The sequence below is a fragment of the Papio anubis genome, chromosome 11, assembly GCF_008728515.1.
Source record: "Papio anubis isolate 15944 chromosome 11, Panubis1.0, whole genome shotgun sequence".
Lineage (NCBI taxonomy): Eukaryota > Metazoa > Chordata > Mammalia > Primates > Cercopithecidae > Papio > Papio anubis.
In genome coordinates this window covers 37,635,491-37,651,856 of record NC_044986.1, presented here as the reverse complement: position 1 = coordinate 37,651,856, position 16,366 = coordinate 37,635,491, and the positions used below count along the sequence as shown (strand labels likewise).

The window sequence follows — 16,366 nt, the reverse complement described above, 5'->3', positions numbered from 1 at the left end:
TAATATAATGCCTCCATTTCTCCCTCCTTGCATTGTGCTAGTGTTGTCATACATTCTACTTTACACAAGTCATAAACTCCACAACAGATCATTTTCTCCCAGACTATTATTTTTTGCTTTAAATAGTTATCTTTCAAAGAAATTAAAAAGCAAGAAAAACACATCTTTTCTATTTACCTTTTCTTTTTTTAAAAGAAACAGAATGACTTTTTATATTTACCTGTGAGTTTGTAAAACTATTCATCACATGGTATTAAGTAATAAAAAATTATTTATTTTCATAGGATCACTGTCTCAAGAGCTGTAGTGCTCACTCATATATAAGAAAGAATTGGCTTGGATCCATTGTCTTCCCTTTTTCTGCTCTTCTGCAACAATCTGAGGTAAGAGAAAATGCTTCTTTGCTCATTATTCTAAGTTTTGATCTCTGGCTAATAGAAACACTAATAGAAACACTTTCTGTTGTCTTTGAATCAGACTCTGTGATTGGCAGGCTGGTAGGTCAGTTAAGATGATCCTATATTAGAATGTTCTGGGCTTTTGAAGTGTTTGAAAATTTGAACTGTCTCTAGACAGTTCTTCAGAGTGTTCACTAACAAAGAATAGGACAGTATCTTTAGAGTGTTCACTAACAAAGAATAGGACAGTATCTTTAGAGTGCTCACTAACAAAGAATAGGAAAACTAGTCTTAGGTCTTCAAACAACATTTATATTTGCATAAAAGAGTTCTATAAGATCAGATTCATGAAACATTCTGATTAGTGGTGTTGCTTTGTAATCATGGGTACCAGGAGTTTCAGCTTGTCAACACTGTTTATTGACCATGGTAAGACTTATGATTTGCACCTAGTCTCTGTGAGACCCTCAGAGGGCTCTGCTGTTGGGTTATTATGTAGCAGGACAATGCCTACATGACTAGCAAAGTAGAAAAGCCCCAGCCTAGACTTCACTGTTACTTCTTCACTAAGTGATGGTAGGCAAGGCACTTGACATCTCTGACGCCATGGCAGACACTGGAAATGTGAAAATTCAGAAATGAATTTTCTACCTCAATGAGTTCAGTCTATGGAATAAAACGAACATTTCAGTACAATGTGATAATATTGTAGTGCTTTAATAGAGGTATGAGATAGGTACGTGGGAACATACAGTATGGAGTACCTTACTCTTCCTGGGTTGCAGGTGGAAATGCCAGGGGAGTGGTTCAGAGTTTGGTAGATAAGAAGAGACTAAGGAGGAGAATGAAAGATCAAAGAAGACTTAATATAGGTGATAACTTCTGAATTAAGTCCTTAAAGATGAATTTGTCAAGCAAATAAGGGCTTAATTTAGATTGCCTTTTACTACCCTGCTTTTCCATCATGGGTTTCTTCCTGCCTATGTGTCCTGACACCCAATTTCCAAGGAGATAACAGTGCTCTCAGATTTATTTCAGAGACAATCATTTAAATATATATATAAATCCTAGCTCCTTTGCTTGTCAAGAATTGTGAGCCTTGTTTATTAATTGCATGAAGTCACCACTGTACAGTGTCATAATAGTACATAAATGGCTGCCATTGTATACCAATTAAAGTGTTAATGAACTTTCTGTTCCTACTACCTGGCTGTCATGTTGCCAACTAAAGCTATTGGTAAGGAAGTGGGAAAGAACAAATATCACATAGGAGAGTAGAGGTGCCTGCACAGTGTGCAATCACATGAAGTCATGACGGCACGTGTTTCAAAGACTGGCAATAGGAATAGACATTGTTGGAGGTACAGCTACAGGGCTTCCTATGTTTGTAAGTCCCTGTGGACATTGCTCAGTCTTAGGCCAGACTGCAGGATACAGTGGTAGGAAAGAGTGTGGGCCTCAAAGGTGGACACATATGAGTTGTAATCCTGGCTCCACTACTCATTAGTTTTGTGATCTTGCACAAATACTTCAATTCTCTGACCCTCAGTTTCCTTATTTGTGAAATGGAGATAAGGTCAGTGTCTACTCCATTGAATGATGCGATCTATATCAAGCACTTGGGGTCTTGCACATTAGTAAGCACTCGGTAACTATTAGCTATCATGTTTCTTTTGAGACAGCATCTCACTGTGTTGCCCCGGCTGGAATGCAGTGGGACAATCATGGCTTATTGCAGCCTCAACCTCCAAAGCCCAAGTGATCCTCCCACCTCAACCTCCTAAGTAGCTGGGACCACAGGTGTGCACCACCACTCCCAGCTAGTATTTATTATTATTATTATTATTATTATTTACCTCTTACACACACGCACATGCACGCACGCCCGCACGCACACACACACACACACAAATTCCTCCTACTGTGGACCTGAGGGTTGTCTTTCTTGCTGTTATACATTTTCTCTTTCTAGACCCAATACAAAATGTAACATGATCTTTTAGCTTCTTCTCCAAGCCTGCATTAGATTTTCTAAGAGCTTTATCACTGGTATCGTAACTTGCTTGTTTCATTCCGTTCTTACTCCTACCCTCTCTACATAGTACATATTAGGCAGGGACCCAGGGTGTCAAGGGTATGAACACATCACCACAGAGAACCTGCTCATTCCTGGGCAAGTACAAATGAGTGGAAGCCCATTCACACAAGCAAGCCAGCTTTCTGTGATGGAGTGGACTCCGCTGGGCCTTAATATTTGACTGATGTTCATTTTCATCATGCATAATCCATAATCCATTATGCTGATATACTCTTTCAGATTAGTGGAACATTTCAAGTAACTATTCCACCAGTTTTGCTTGGGTATACTTGGAGTAATACTTATGTATTTCCTAAAGAAGATTCTAATGAGCAGAATTTAAAAGAATGTACATTCTTAAATATTTTTGCTACCATTGAACCTCAAATATCGTATGTCACCTGTAATCCAACACTAGATAAGGTAGGTTTTTTACATTGAATTTCTTTTATATATACCATCAAAGAAGTATAAACTATTTTAAAAACCAGTAATAATAATTTGAAAGATGGCAAAAATAAACATTGGTTCTTAATATTTTCCTGTGAGAACAGTATAGTACAATGTTGAAATACTTTAAATTTTATTCCAGTTTTTAGATCAAACGGAGGTCTTGCAGAGAGCACAGATTTTTAAAAAGAATTGTAAGGCAATGTTTCCCAACCGAAGAATCATAACTACTGTTTTTAATGATGAAGGGATACAGTTCTTAGTCACAAGATATATCAAGGCATTAAATCCACCTCAGCAACTTCTGGATATATTTCTTCACAATTCTAATGCAACATTTGTAAGTTATAATTATTTTTAACAGCTTCATTGTGATTAAAGGGCATCTGTGAAGAATCACTTTTACCATTTGTGTATTTGGGTTCAATCTAGTGAATTGTCTGTCCTCAGAATATTTGTACTGTTTGTGAGTCATAAAGCTCCCTTAGCTGGACTCTTTAAGCTAAAATGAAAAGTTCTAATTTAGATTGCCTTTTGCTACACTGCTTTTCCATCATGGGTTTCTTCCTGCCTGTGTGTCCTGACACCCAATATCCAAGGAGGTAATAGTGCTCTCAGGTCTATTTCAAAGACTGTCTTTATCTTTTAAAAAATATGTACAAATCTGAGCTCCTTTGCCTGTCAAGGATTGTGAACCTTGTTTATTACTTGCATGAAGTAACCAGTGTAGAGGGTCATAATAGCACATAAATGATAGCTATTGAGTATCAGTTAAAATGTTCATGAACTTTCTATGTTAACACATTGTTTATTTGCACCCCTTTCTCCTTTCCTAGATTAGTCTGAGTCTTTGTCTCCGGCACTATAGGGGAAAAATACATAGTATAACTTCTATTGTTTGAGAAAGCACACTGTGCTACCCTAATATCTCCCTGCTGTGGCAGCTTATAATAAAGTTATATTCACAAAAATAATTGTGATAGATTTGAACCAAAAAACAAATAAAACATTTGCTATTCTTCAATATCTTAAAATGTTTTAACAGTTGTACTTTAAAGTATGTGTTTAATGTGGAAACATACTATTTTAATATTTAACATTTTAATAATTAATAAATTACTAAATAATTACTAAATAAATAGAAATACAATATTATGGTTACATGCACCCTGTGCAGTCAGTCCAACTTGGGCTCAGTTTCCCAGGGACTTCACATATTGTATTAGCCACGGAACCCAGGGCAAGTTATTTTATTACTCCAAGCTTATTTCCTGTTCTGTAATACTAGAATAATAATAGTGTCTCCTTTTATAGGCTTAGATTATATGCTAAATGAGACAGTGCATGTAAAGCATTGTGCTAAGCGATGGACATACAGTACACACTCAATAAATGTGAATATTATTCTAGGACCTCATTGCTCGATTTGTATCTTTGATTCCTTTTATGCCTAATACACCGGATGAAAATGATGGTTCTGATATATGGATGACATCAGAGGTAATAAATTACATGTTATAATTAAAATGTATAGTATTTCTTTTAAGGAAACCTTTTAAAAATATTATGTATTTATATATTACTTTGCCTTGTGAAATTTAAAAGTATTTGATAATTTTATACATCATCTTCAGCTCCATAACAATCTATGGAAATAATTCATGAATACCAAAAATCTTTTCAACATTCTAAGTGGTAGCTCATGAATATTTTGACTCAACGGGAATTCCAGGAGTATAATATTGTGCCATTCTCCAAAGAGCAATATGACTTGTCACTATGGAGTTGGCCAGACCCTGAAGTCTTGTGCAACTGCTGTCACTTCCCAAAAGCTTTCCCCCATTACCCCCATGTGAATGAAGAGCTCGTATAGCAGTGCTCTTCCTTAGCACTTAAAGTCCTCTTTAGTCTGATTGCCAAATAAAATACAGGCCCCATGAGATATTCAGGACAAACTTTAAGTAAGAAATTATTTGTTGTTTATCTGAAATTCAAATCTAACTGGGTATCCTCTAAGTTCTTTTCTAAGTCTGGCAACCCAAAGTAGAGTATTTAGAGTATTTCTTCCATTTCAGCTTAAATCATATTTGTGTCATAAACCATGAGTGTATGACTGATTCGGTTTCACAAGAAAAGAATTATTTTCTCTCACCTAACACACAGTCTTTGGAGTAAAACAAACAAACAACCTTGGTTCAATTTCCTAGTTCAAAGGCTTCATAGCTATGTGACCTAAGAGAAGTTAACCTCTTTGGACCTGAATTTCCTTATCCATGTCATACAGGAGTTTTCAAAAGACTAAATGTAGTAACATGCAAAGCATCTGGACCTCAGGAAAACTTAGTTCCCTACTGTCATCCTCTCCCTCCTCCTCTGATAAAATCCAGAACCTTCTTGGCCTGACAATGAAGACTGTTGTTATTCTGCCCTTAGCTCACCTGTTCACACAGTTCTTTCAGAAGGGCCTCCTTAACAATCCTGCCTAACTCCCATCCTTCACCATCAGGTTCAGCCAGTGCACACTGATAGGGCCATATCAGTTGTTCAAACATTGCAGTGCTTCCATACTGATTAGTAAATAGTCATTGCCATGAGCTCTCTAGCTCCCCAACCCTTACCCCCACCTCCCTGGCCCCCACAGCTCCTTCTCAGGGACTGTATTGAACTAGAGAGTACGTGTCACATCATTTTTTTTTTTTTTTTGAGATGGAGTCTCGCTCTGTTGCCAGGCTGGAGTGCAGTGGCACGATCTCGGCTCACTGCAACCTCCGACTCCCTGGTTCAAGCAATTCTCCTGCCTCGGCCTCCTGAGGCCAGCTGAGTAGGTGGGATTACAGGCATGCACCCAGGCCCAGCTAATTTTTTTTTTTTTTTTTTTTTTGTATTTTAGTAGAGATCGGGTTTCACCATATTGGCCAGAATGGTCTCAATCTCCTGACCTCATGATCTGCCCACCTCAGCCTCCCAAAGTGCTGGGATTGCAAGCATGAGCCACCGCACCTGGCCACATGTCCCACTTAAATGGTGTAGCCACTAGTCAGCAACAGATTGTTGCCATCTGAACATTTGGACCCAAGTCTTTGCTAGAGTTTTGTTTGTTTGTTTGTTTTGTTTTGTTTTGTTTTTTTCCCCAACAGAATCCAGAAATCCAGAGTTTTCTATGAAAATGTTCTCTCTTTTTTTGACATTCTGGGTGCCAAACAAAACACACCAGTAGACTAGAACTAGGTCATAGACCACCAGTTGGCTACTTCTGCTCTCCTTTTTCTCCCCTGCTATATTGCTGTGCTTTACTGGGCACTGTCTATTTGATCTGTTACATACTGCTCAGCTGTTCAGCTCTTTGAGTTGAAGAAGTTTCAGTCACTTTTCCTGACTAACATCCAACTCAGATTTCTTCCTTTCTTTGAGTTGAGAGTACTATATTGGTACAGGACAGGATGTAGTTCCACAGCCCAAAGGATCACTTCCTGCAAACACTATATGATTCCCTATCAGATAAGGTTCCTCAAAATACCAGTCCATATGTCCCTGCTTGCCCAGGGCACTTTAATATTTGTCCTAAACAAAAACATCCCATTTTGGGTATAAATTGTCTGGTCACTCTATACAATATCTACATTAAGTGTTCTATAATAAAGGTGGCCCCAGTGCTCCAAGTCAGTGTTCTCTTCCTCTAATGCCCTAGCAAAGCTGGAGCTGTCTGCTCTGCTGTCAACTTAGCAACTCGGTAAAAATAAATGTGTTTGGGACTGGAGTGAGTAGAGGTGCTCCGCATCAGTTAGATGCTTGCATTAGTCAACTTTTCCGCTCTTTTCTTTTTTTGTTCCTATTGCTTTTGTTTTGTCTTAGCGCTGCATCAGTTTGGCTATTGGAAATAAGGAGGAGCATGCCATCCTTCTCTGTAATTTCTTTCTGTATTTTGGAAAGAAGGCACTGGTCCTCTTGGGAACCTCCATGTTAGAAGTAAGTGCTGGAGTTCATATTGCAATAATGTAAGCAAAAGGAAATCAGATTTCAGCTGCAAGTTTAGAAGACTTCAAACCCAGGTTTCCATCTTTTCACAAACTAATTTGGAATTTCATGGGCAAGCAATGGTTAAGAGGATAATGTTTCCTTTTGCTTTTCTCCTTTGTAAAATAGTACTAAAAATAGTGCTAATCATACTGGGAATATTAAATTACTTAGTACATATTAAGGGACCGAGAGCAGCACCTGGACTCAATAAAGGTGGTGGTGGTGGTGGTGGTGGTGGTGGTGGTAATGTAGTAATAGTTATAATGCAGTTGTGGTGGCTGTTATCCATCCTTACCACCATGATCATCATATGGTTTTTGTTTTTTGAGATGGAGTTTCACTCTTGCTGCCCAGGCTGGAGGGCAATGGCATGATCTCGTCTCACTGCAACCTCTGCCTCCCGGGTTCACGTGATTTTTCTGCCTTAGCCTCCCAAGTAGCTGGGATTACAGGTGCCCGCCACCACACCTGGCTAATTTTTTGTATTTTAGTAGAGACAGGGTTTCATCATATTGGCCAGGCTGGTCTTGACTCTTGACCTCAGGTGATCCACCTGCCTTGGTCTCCCAAAGTGCTGGGATTACAGGCATGAGCCACCGTGCCCGGCCCATCATATGTTTCTAATAAGTGTATTTTAAGATCTATAAAAAACACTTCTCCTCATGCTCCATTGCTGAGGTTTTAATGGGCCGGGTGCGGTGGCTCAAGCCTGTAATCCCAGCACTTTGGGAGGCTGAGACGGGCGGATCACGAGGTCAGGAGTTCGAGACCATCCTGGCTAACACGGTGAAACCCCGTCTCTACTAAAAAATACGAAAAACTAGCCGGGCGAGGTGGCAGGCGCCTGTAGTCCCGGCTACTCGGGAGGCTGAGGCAGGAGAATGCCGTAAAAACCCGGGAGGCGGAGCTTGCAGTGAGCTGAGATCCGGCCACTGCACTCCAGCCTGGGCGACACAGCGAGACTCCGTCTCAAAAAAAAAAAAAAAAAAAAAAAGAAGTGAGCCATGAATTAATGTTTCCCTATCTGAACTGTTTATAGCTTAATTTATATGCTTCTTCTACATTTGTACCACCAGACAGATATTATTTCTGAACTGTTTCTACCCCTACCATGAGTATCTTGCTAAGTGTCAGTATTTACAGTCTTGCCTTATGGTTTTTGTCATGATGATTTATTTCCCTATATTCTCTTGACATCATTTATTATTTCACTGCCAAGCTTGTTAACTATTAATAGAAGTTCATTCCCTCTATATGATCCCCTGCTGTAGTTGTAAGTGCCACTAGATGGCAGTAAACAGTTAACAATATTTTGGCAACTATTTGCGTTAGTACCTGTGGACCAATACTGCAGGAGGTAGCCCTGCAGTTTCACCTCAGCCATGTGGTTAAGGTAAAGCCTCCTCTTTACTATAAAGATGATGAGCACAGAGACCAAGAGCAAGGTCTGTGGAGTCAAAGAGAGCAGGCTGCACAGCGTAGTTTTAAGAATATGGGTTTGGGGGACAGTCAGACACAGGTTTAAAACGCAGCAATTGCTGAGCATGGTGGCTCATGCCTATAATCCCAGCACTTTGGAGGCTGAGGATGGAGGATTGCTTGAGCTCAGGAGTTCAAGGCCAGTCTGGACAACACAGGGAGACCCCACCTAAATAAATAAATAAATAAATAAATAAATAAGCAAGCCAGGCATAGTGACACATACCTGTAGTCCCACATACTTAGGAGACTGAGGAGGGAGGATCACTTGAGCCTGGGAGGTCGAGGCTGCAGTAAGCTATAATGGCACCACTGCACTCCAACCGGGCAACAGAGTGAGACCCTGTCACAAACATAGACAAAAAACCCAGCAGTGCCACTAACTATATGATCTCAGCCTTGTTTACTTCTCTGAGCCTCAGTTACCTCCTCATGAAACAGGAGTAGTGCCACTCACAGGCTCTTTTGACAAGCCTCTTAACCTCTGATTCTTTATATGAAAGATGGGCATAACAATCACCCCTTCCTCCCAGAATTTGGAGTGAATGAAAGTGACAAAGTTAGTGTCAATTCTTAGCATAGTATCTGATGCATATAAATACTCAATAAATGTTAAATATTATTTAACATTATTATTATTACCTAAAAAATTTTATTCTTTGCTAGGATAGGATTACACTACAAAAGGTCTTATCATTCAGAGTAAAATAATAGCAACATAATAACTACTTTTTATTTCTCAGACTGGTTTCCTGCATACTTTCCCTTTAGCTTCTAATTGCAGATCTTGTTCCCAAATTTAATTTAATGGCTTTTTAACTTTACTTCGTTTTGTCAGAGCCTTAAGCCAATTTCCATTTCCTATCTCTGCCTGGTGTTCACCCTCAGTCTCCAAGTATATTCTAACCAAAGCAGGGATAGTCCATATAGCATCTTGTATGAATTAGACAAAAGTGCCCTACCTGAAAACACTGCAGTACTATCTGTTGGGAGATCCTTGTAATACACTGATTTGTTAAAACAACAGCCGTGTTACCATCAGGGCACGCTCTGCAGGACCATACATGACAGCACTGGCTCACAAGTTTTTTCATCTGAATCCTCATGCTAACCTGGGGCTGAGGATTTCTGGAGCTTTGGTGTTTTTGTTTGCTTGCTTGTTTTTTTGTTTCAAAGAAAATGTAAAAGCCTTCAAAAAGGCTTTTATTTATTTTTGTTGTTTGTTTGTTATTGAGACAGGATCTCATTCTGTCACCCAAGCTATAGGGCAGTGGCATTATCACAGCTCATTGCAGCCTTGACTCTCAGGCTCAAGTGATCCTCCCACCTTAGCCTCCCAAGTAGCGGGACTACAGGTGTGTGTGCCGCTGTGCCCAGCAAATTTAATTTGTGTGTGTGTGTGTGTGGTAGATACAGGGTCTCCTTATGTTGCCTGCGCTGGTCTCAAACTCCTGGGCTTAAGTGATCCTCCCACCTCAGCCTCCCAAAGAGCCGGGATTACAGGCACAAGCCACCACACTCCGTTAAAAAAGGTTTTAGAAATCAGAATCATCACAGTATAATTTCCATATACAGAAATTATTAAAATCCACCAAAAATTACTTTCTTTTTTCTCATACAGGGGCATGTGGCTTATGTAGTAACTCAAGAAACTAATGAATATTTGCTTTGGAATCCATCAACTGGCCAATGTTATAGGCAGTTTGACCCGTTTTGTCCCTTAAAAAGCGTAGATTGTTTGTTTGATGATAGAAATGTAAGTATATGGGGAAAAAAAGTCTTGAGTTCTCTCCTCAAGAGTCACCCTGGCTACACACTAGAATCACCTGGGGAACTTTAAATATGGAGAGTCTATCAGATTCCCTAGGGCATGCAGCCAGGGCAATCTTTTATCCTGAAAGCTCCTCCAGGTGCTTGTGTAGTGCCTTCAAGGATGAGAACCAATGAGGTAGTCCAATGATCATGAAACCCTAGAATCTCTTTATCTCCTGCCTCAGAAACCCCCTGGGATTCTGCCACTTCACTGAGTAGTAAGACTGTAAAATTTTGCTCCTTCCTTACCAACAATGGGCCTTGTGTTCCTATGGACCTACACTAATGTTATGTTAATGTTTTCATAGGTCTGGTTTAATATTCAACAAAATAATACACCAATGGCTGTATTTTTTGACTATTCAAAGGAAAGTTTCTGGAAGCAGTTGCTTCCAAAAAACGTTCAAGGGACAAAAGTACAAAGCATACAGGTAAATCATATTTTCCCAGGTGTGTCTATATGAGAGTTACGATTGCTTCTAATCTTTACTAATTGTGACAGCTCTTATTATGTTTTATAGTTGGTTGCTTACTGAAATATTTGGCAATATTAATAAAAAACCAGTTTTCTCTGCCATCCAGCTCATGGGCTCTTTCCCCTACTTGCAAAAAAAATAAATTGAGAAGAAAGTGACATCTCAAGTGCAAATTTAGATGCCAAAATAGAATTTAAAATTTTTTCATCATAAAACATAACATATAATGTTCAAGATGTGTAGTAAGTTCTTACTCTGATCTAGCCCTCCCATGCCATATCTGTGGTAATGATCAAGTAGAAAAATTGACAAACAAAAAGCTTTCTGGACTCCCAACCATGATAGTTGTCTCCTGGAATAGAAACAGGACAGAAACACTAGCAGTGAGTAGGCTGGAGCAGGGATGGCAGCAAGATCTGAAATGCTTCACGAAAACCAGAGAACCAGAGCAAGCATCACTTTTTAAAGACAGGGACTGTGGTGGGGCTACTTTACTTCCATATTTTTGAAAGGAGATGGGAAGGAAAGCTGTAGACTCACTGTCTGGGGCCCAGGGGACAGGAGACCAAGAAGTAACTCAATCACTACATGGTTTGGCTAATGGATCTGTGATGTACTCAGTATTACTTTGGGAAGGCACTAGAAATACCATGTCAACAGCTGTTTCTGGATCGAGGGCCAAGCTGTGGCAGGGTGTCGGCAATTGCAAAGTCCACAAATGAGGAGACAGGAGCCCAGAGGGAGGGAGGGAGAGAGAGAGAAAGGATAAGAGAGAGCAAAAGAACAATAGAAAAATTAGGCAAAAGACAATTCATAGAAGCAGTAACTTACATGCTAAACCTCACTCATAATCAAGGAAATACAATTTAAAACAATAAAATCATTGCTGGACATGGTGGCTTATGTCTGTAATCCCAACACTTGGGGTGGTTAAACCATGAGGATCACTTGAGGCCAGGAGTTTGAGAGCAGCCTGGGCAGCATAGCAAGACCCTGTCTCTAAAAATAAAAACAAAAGAATTACCCAGGCATGGTGATGATGCACATGTGTAGTCCCAGTTACTCAGGACGCTTAGGTGAGAGGACTGTTTGAGCCCAGGAGGTTGAGGTTACAGTGAGCTATGATCGCACCACTACACTCCAGCCTAGGAGCCTACTGCAAGACCTTTTCTCTAAGATAAATAAACAAGAAAAACAATAAAACTATTTCACATACATAAAATTGGCAAAAAAAAATGTGTGATTATACTAAGTGTTGGCAAAGAGGCAGAGAAGTGGTGGGAGCGTACATTTCTGTAAACATTTTCGAAAACAATATGGTGATAATACTTGGTAAAGGTAAAGATGCTCAACCTTTGATCTGCCAATTCAATCTTCTCAGTATATACCGCAGAGGAACATTCACAGGGAGACAAGTACAACAACGTTCATTATAGAATTGCTTGAAATAACAAAAATGTGAAAGAGTTCATCAACTGGAAATCAGTACATGAGTTGTGAAGTACTTACACAATGAAATCTAACGTATAGCAGTAAAAGATGAATGAACTGAGCCAATTTACAGTTGTTCCCAATTTGACTGTCAGTGCATTACATCAGAATCTCTGAGGGTGGAACCCACATGCCAGGAGCTTTGAAGGCTCCCCAGTTGATGCCAGTGTGCAGCCAAGGTTGAGAATCACTGGCCAAGAGGCATGCATATCTACATGAAAGAATATAAAAAATGTAATGCTGAGCAAAATAAAGACATGAAATGGCATATACAGTACAAAACCATTTATGTGGAGTTTGAAAGCAATATATTGTTTATGTATATATAGATATGTGGTGATGTAGAAAAGCATTCATGGAAATGATAAATACCAAATTCAGATTAGAGGTTACTTTTGGGGACAGAAAAAAAGGAACGAGATTAAGGAGCAGTATACAGAGTACTTCAAGTCTGTAGTATCTTATTTATTTTTTAGAAGTCTAAAACAAATATGCAAGAATGCAAAGATCAGATGTGTAGCTAGGTGGTAGGTATGCCAGGTGAATGTTCATTACATTATTCTCTATGTTTGCCTGTATAGATTGAAGGCAATTCACACTATCAAAAAGAATGCATGGTGGCTGTGGGGGAAGAAATCAAAGAGGGCCAAAGTGTATAAAGTGATGGGTTTCTGACTGGGCACAGTGGCTCACGCCTGTAATCCCAGCACTTTGGGAGGCTGAGGCAGGCGGATCACTTAAGGTCAGGAGTTCGAGAACAGCCTGGCCAACATGATGAAATCCCGTCTCTACTGAAAATACAAAAAAAAAAAAAAAAAATTAGCTGAATGTGGTGGTGCACACCTGTAACCTCAGTAACTTGGGAGGCTGAGACAGGAGAATCACTTGAGCCCAGGAGGCAGAGGTCGCAGTGAGCTGAAATTGCACCACTGCACGCCACTCTGGGCGACAGAGCGAGACTCTGTCGGAAAAAAAAAAAAGTGATGGGTTTCTTTCTCCTTCAACATCTCTTTCCCAGTCTCAAAGAAGTCACTGTCAGTAGATTTTCGTGCATCCTTCGAACATTCTCCATGCAGATGCAAGCATATATAGGTATTTTTATATTTCCTATTTGAAAAGTTATTTTAAAGAAGGGGAAATATGCTTCTCTCTCTTGAGCAAGCCACATTTAAAGCCTCTACAGCCCATACGTTGCTTTGCCCATCCCAAAGCTGTGACCAAAGCATTGCTGCCTCCCAGGGGGAGAATAATCTATTTCAAAATGAGGCTCTTGTTCGTTTAATGTATAATCATTTTCTTGTTCATTCGGGTGATATTTATTGATTTCCCGCTATGAGCCAGTATTATGTTAGATGTAGATACTACAAGAAAAAAGACATGTCTCAGTGTTCTTGGAACTTGGATTCTAGAGGAAGAAACAGAAGGGAACAAGCAAGTGTAGTACAGAGTGATGAATGCTGTTACAGAAGATATGACGGTGCTTTGAGGAGTGCACAGCAGGAGGCCCTGAGGGAGGGGAGTTGTAGGGGCTTCCTGGGAAAGAGTGATGAGAAGCATGAGTGAGGAAGGGTGAGCAGGAGCTGGCCTAGATAAAAGTCAGGAATGAGAATGGTCCCGAAAGACAGCAGGAACAGCGAATGGGAAGACCTGCAGTGGCAAGGAGATATCTGTCCAGGAGCTGAGAGGCCAGGCTGGCCAATGCTGGGGTGGACAGTCCTGGTGAGAGTTTGGGCCTTTGTTCTCAGGGCAGACAGAAGCCAGCATCTCTAAGGCAAGGGCTGCTGTGATCAAAATTGTGTTTGTAAAAGCTACTCTGACTTAGGGCTGAAGCTAAAGCCTTCTGCCAAGTTGAATCTATAAATATAAAACTCATAGTTGTGTTTAACTTGTATCTCTATTTACTTCTTTCCTGTGGGTTCATGACCCTCCATCTTCTGTCTTGCCACATACATCCCAGAATAAACCACTATCTAGAGTGAACACTATCACACACAATTGTGAACACAAATTTGAATGTGCGTGAGGAGAATGTGGGTACTCAGAAGTGGTGTTAACAGGGAAATCCCCTTGAAGTTTTGAAGGACATGAGTGCCCAGAAAGAAAGAGGCCATTGCCAGAAAAGGAAAGGATAAACACACCATCAACTTCTCAAGTCAGCATAAACCAGGCCTCTTTTTCAGGCCTGAAGGTGGCCTAACTCATCCACAGCAGTTGCCCAGTGAGGGGTGGACAGCCACTGGGGACAGTAATCAGGGAATTCCATCCACCTGTCCTGTGTGAGATAGCTGTCAGCTCCTGCAAGATGATACAAAGTCATTCTTCCCTTCCTCAGTATCTCCCATCCCCTACCATGCTGTACTGTGGGGCTCCTCCCTGTGCCTGGGACCATCTCTAATCCAGTGCTCCTCCACCATGGCAGGCATCAGAGCCAGCAGAAGGGGAACTTGTTAAAACATAAGTTGCTGGGCCTCACTCACAGAGTTCCTGATTTAGTAATCTCAGGTGAGGGCCAAGAATTTGTGTTTCCAACAAGTTCCCAGATGTGAGGTTGCCAGTCTGGAGCCCACAATTAGGAACCTAGAGGCCTATCAAATGTTGCCTCCTTTTTACATAACCCTCATTCCATTCACGAGCGGGAAACGTCTGTCCCTGTCCCTGTCCCTGTCCCTACAGCTGCCTCTTCCTCAGCTCAGGAATACCCAAAGTAAAAACTGTGTAAACCCAACCCCTTACTCTTGTCCATGTGAGCCCTGCAAGGAGTTGAGGGTTGGGTTGGCAAGGAACTTGAGAAGTCCTCCTCTTCTCTCAGCAAATCCTGCCCAGGAAGGGAACTAGAAGAAATGTGGAATAGCACTCTTCCAGGCAAAGGCTTGGAGACAGGGGAGGTTGAGATGGATTCTCTCTCTCTCTCTCTCTCTTTCTGTGTGTGTGTGTACGCACTGTGTGCATACACACACACAAACACAAAGAACTGGCTTCTTCCAGCTGAAAGAAACAAATAATCAAAGAAGGAAGATGATCAACCATGTTAGAATGATGATAATATCTGATGGTTGTTGAACATTCCATATGTGCCAGGGTTTACATGTATTACTTTATTTTAAAATCTTCACAAAACCCTAGAGCAGTAGGTACCATTATTATCCCTATCTTAAAGACTCAGAACAGAGAGGTAAAGACTTTGCCAAGGTCACAGTGGAAGACACCAGTGCAGCTGCCTAAGATTATTTGGTAGAATCCATAATGTGTCAAATACTTGTTTGAAAAATGAATTGGGGCACCAGGTTGTTTTACCCATGAAAATATATCTTTTGTAAACCCCATCCCGTTCTGGTGAAGCAGTGTGAAAATAAAAGGAAATCCTGTGGTCTGCATGTTACCTATGGAATTGAGTGTTTTTGCCACAGAAGCCTGGTTTGTCTTCCTCCTCATTATAGCTGGCATTCCAGGAGTGACTGTGATATAAACGTGGCCTCTAGAATCTATCCTGACTTTTGGTTGTCTATTTCAGCCTGAAGAAATAATGTATTTTGAAACTGATAAAAGCATGGTAGAAGATCTAAGGAATAGGTACTGTGTTTTCCCTAATCTCTTGTTGGGTTACCTTTCAGTCTTCTGACCCACTCCATTCAAAATACCTGCCAGGTTAGCAGCAGAAGCATGAAAAGGGTTCCAGCTGGCCCAGTGGCTCACACCTATAATCCCAGTTTTCTGGGAAGCCAAGGTGGAAGGATCACTTGAGCCCGGGAGTTTGAGACCAGCAACATAGGGAGACCTCATCTCTACTAAAAACAAAAACAAAAACAAAAAAAATTAGCTGGGCATGATGGCATATACCTGTAATCTCAGTGACTAAGAGGGGAAGGATCACCTGGGCACAGGAATTTGAGGTTGCAATGAGGCATGATCACACAACATACCACTGCGTTTCAGCCTGGGCAACAGAGTGAGGCCTTGTGTAAAAAAGAAAAAAAAAAAAAGTTCCATTGAACCACCTGGCTCTTGTTACATCCATGGAAAAGTGGCCCCTCTGCCATCCAGGGCATTCTTTGATGGGACAGACTAAGTTAACTCTGGAAACATTGTGGGCCCCCACTGGAAAGTTCTCAACATAGATGCCTGTTGAGCCTATAGTAATAATAATGCAGTAGTCAACACTTCTTGAA

At 40.6% G+C, this 16,366-nt stretch overlaps 1 protein-coding gene across 1 annotated transcript in view; it reads left to right on the top strand.

Moving 5' to 3' along the window:
* CC2D2B (coiled-coil and C2 domain containing 2B) overlaps window positions 1–16,366 on the top strand; it is a 131,225-nt gene that overhangs the window by 106,373 nt on the left and 8,486 nt on the right. Inside the window, 8 exon segments of the mRNA XM_031652613.1 lie at window positions 285–383; window positions 2,716–2,898; window positions 3,068–3,265; window positions 4,336–4,425; window positions 6,778–6,891; window positions 10,043–10,177; window positions 10,542–10,664; window positions 15,712–15,770. Of these exon segments, the coding sequence (XP_031508473.1) occupies window positions 285–383; window positions 2,716–2,898; window positions 3,068–3,265; window positions 4,336–4,425; window positions 6,778–6,891; window positions 10,043–10,177; window positions 10,542–10,664; window positions 15,712–15,770 (1,001 nt within the window).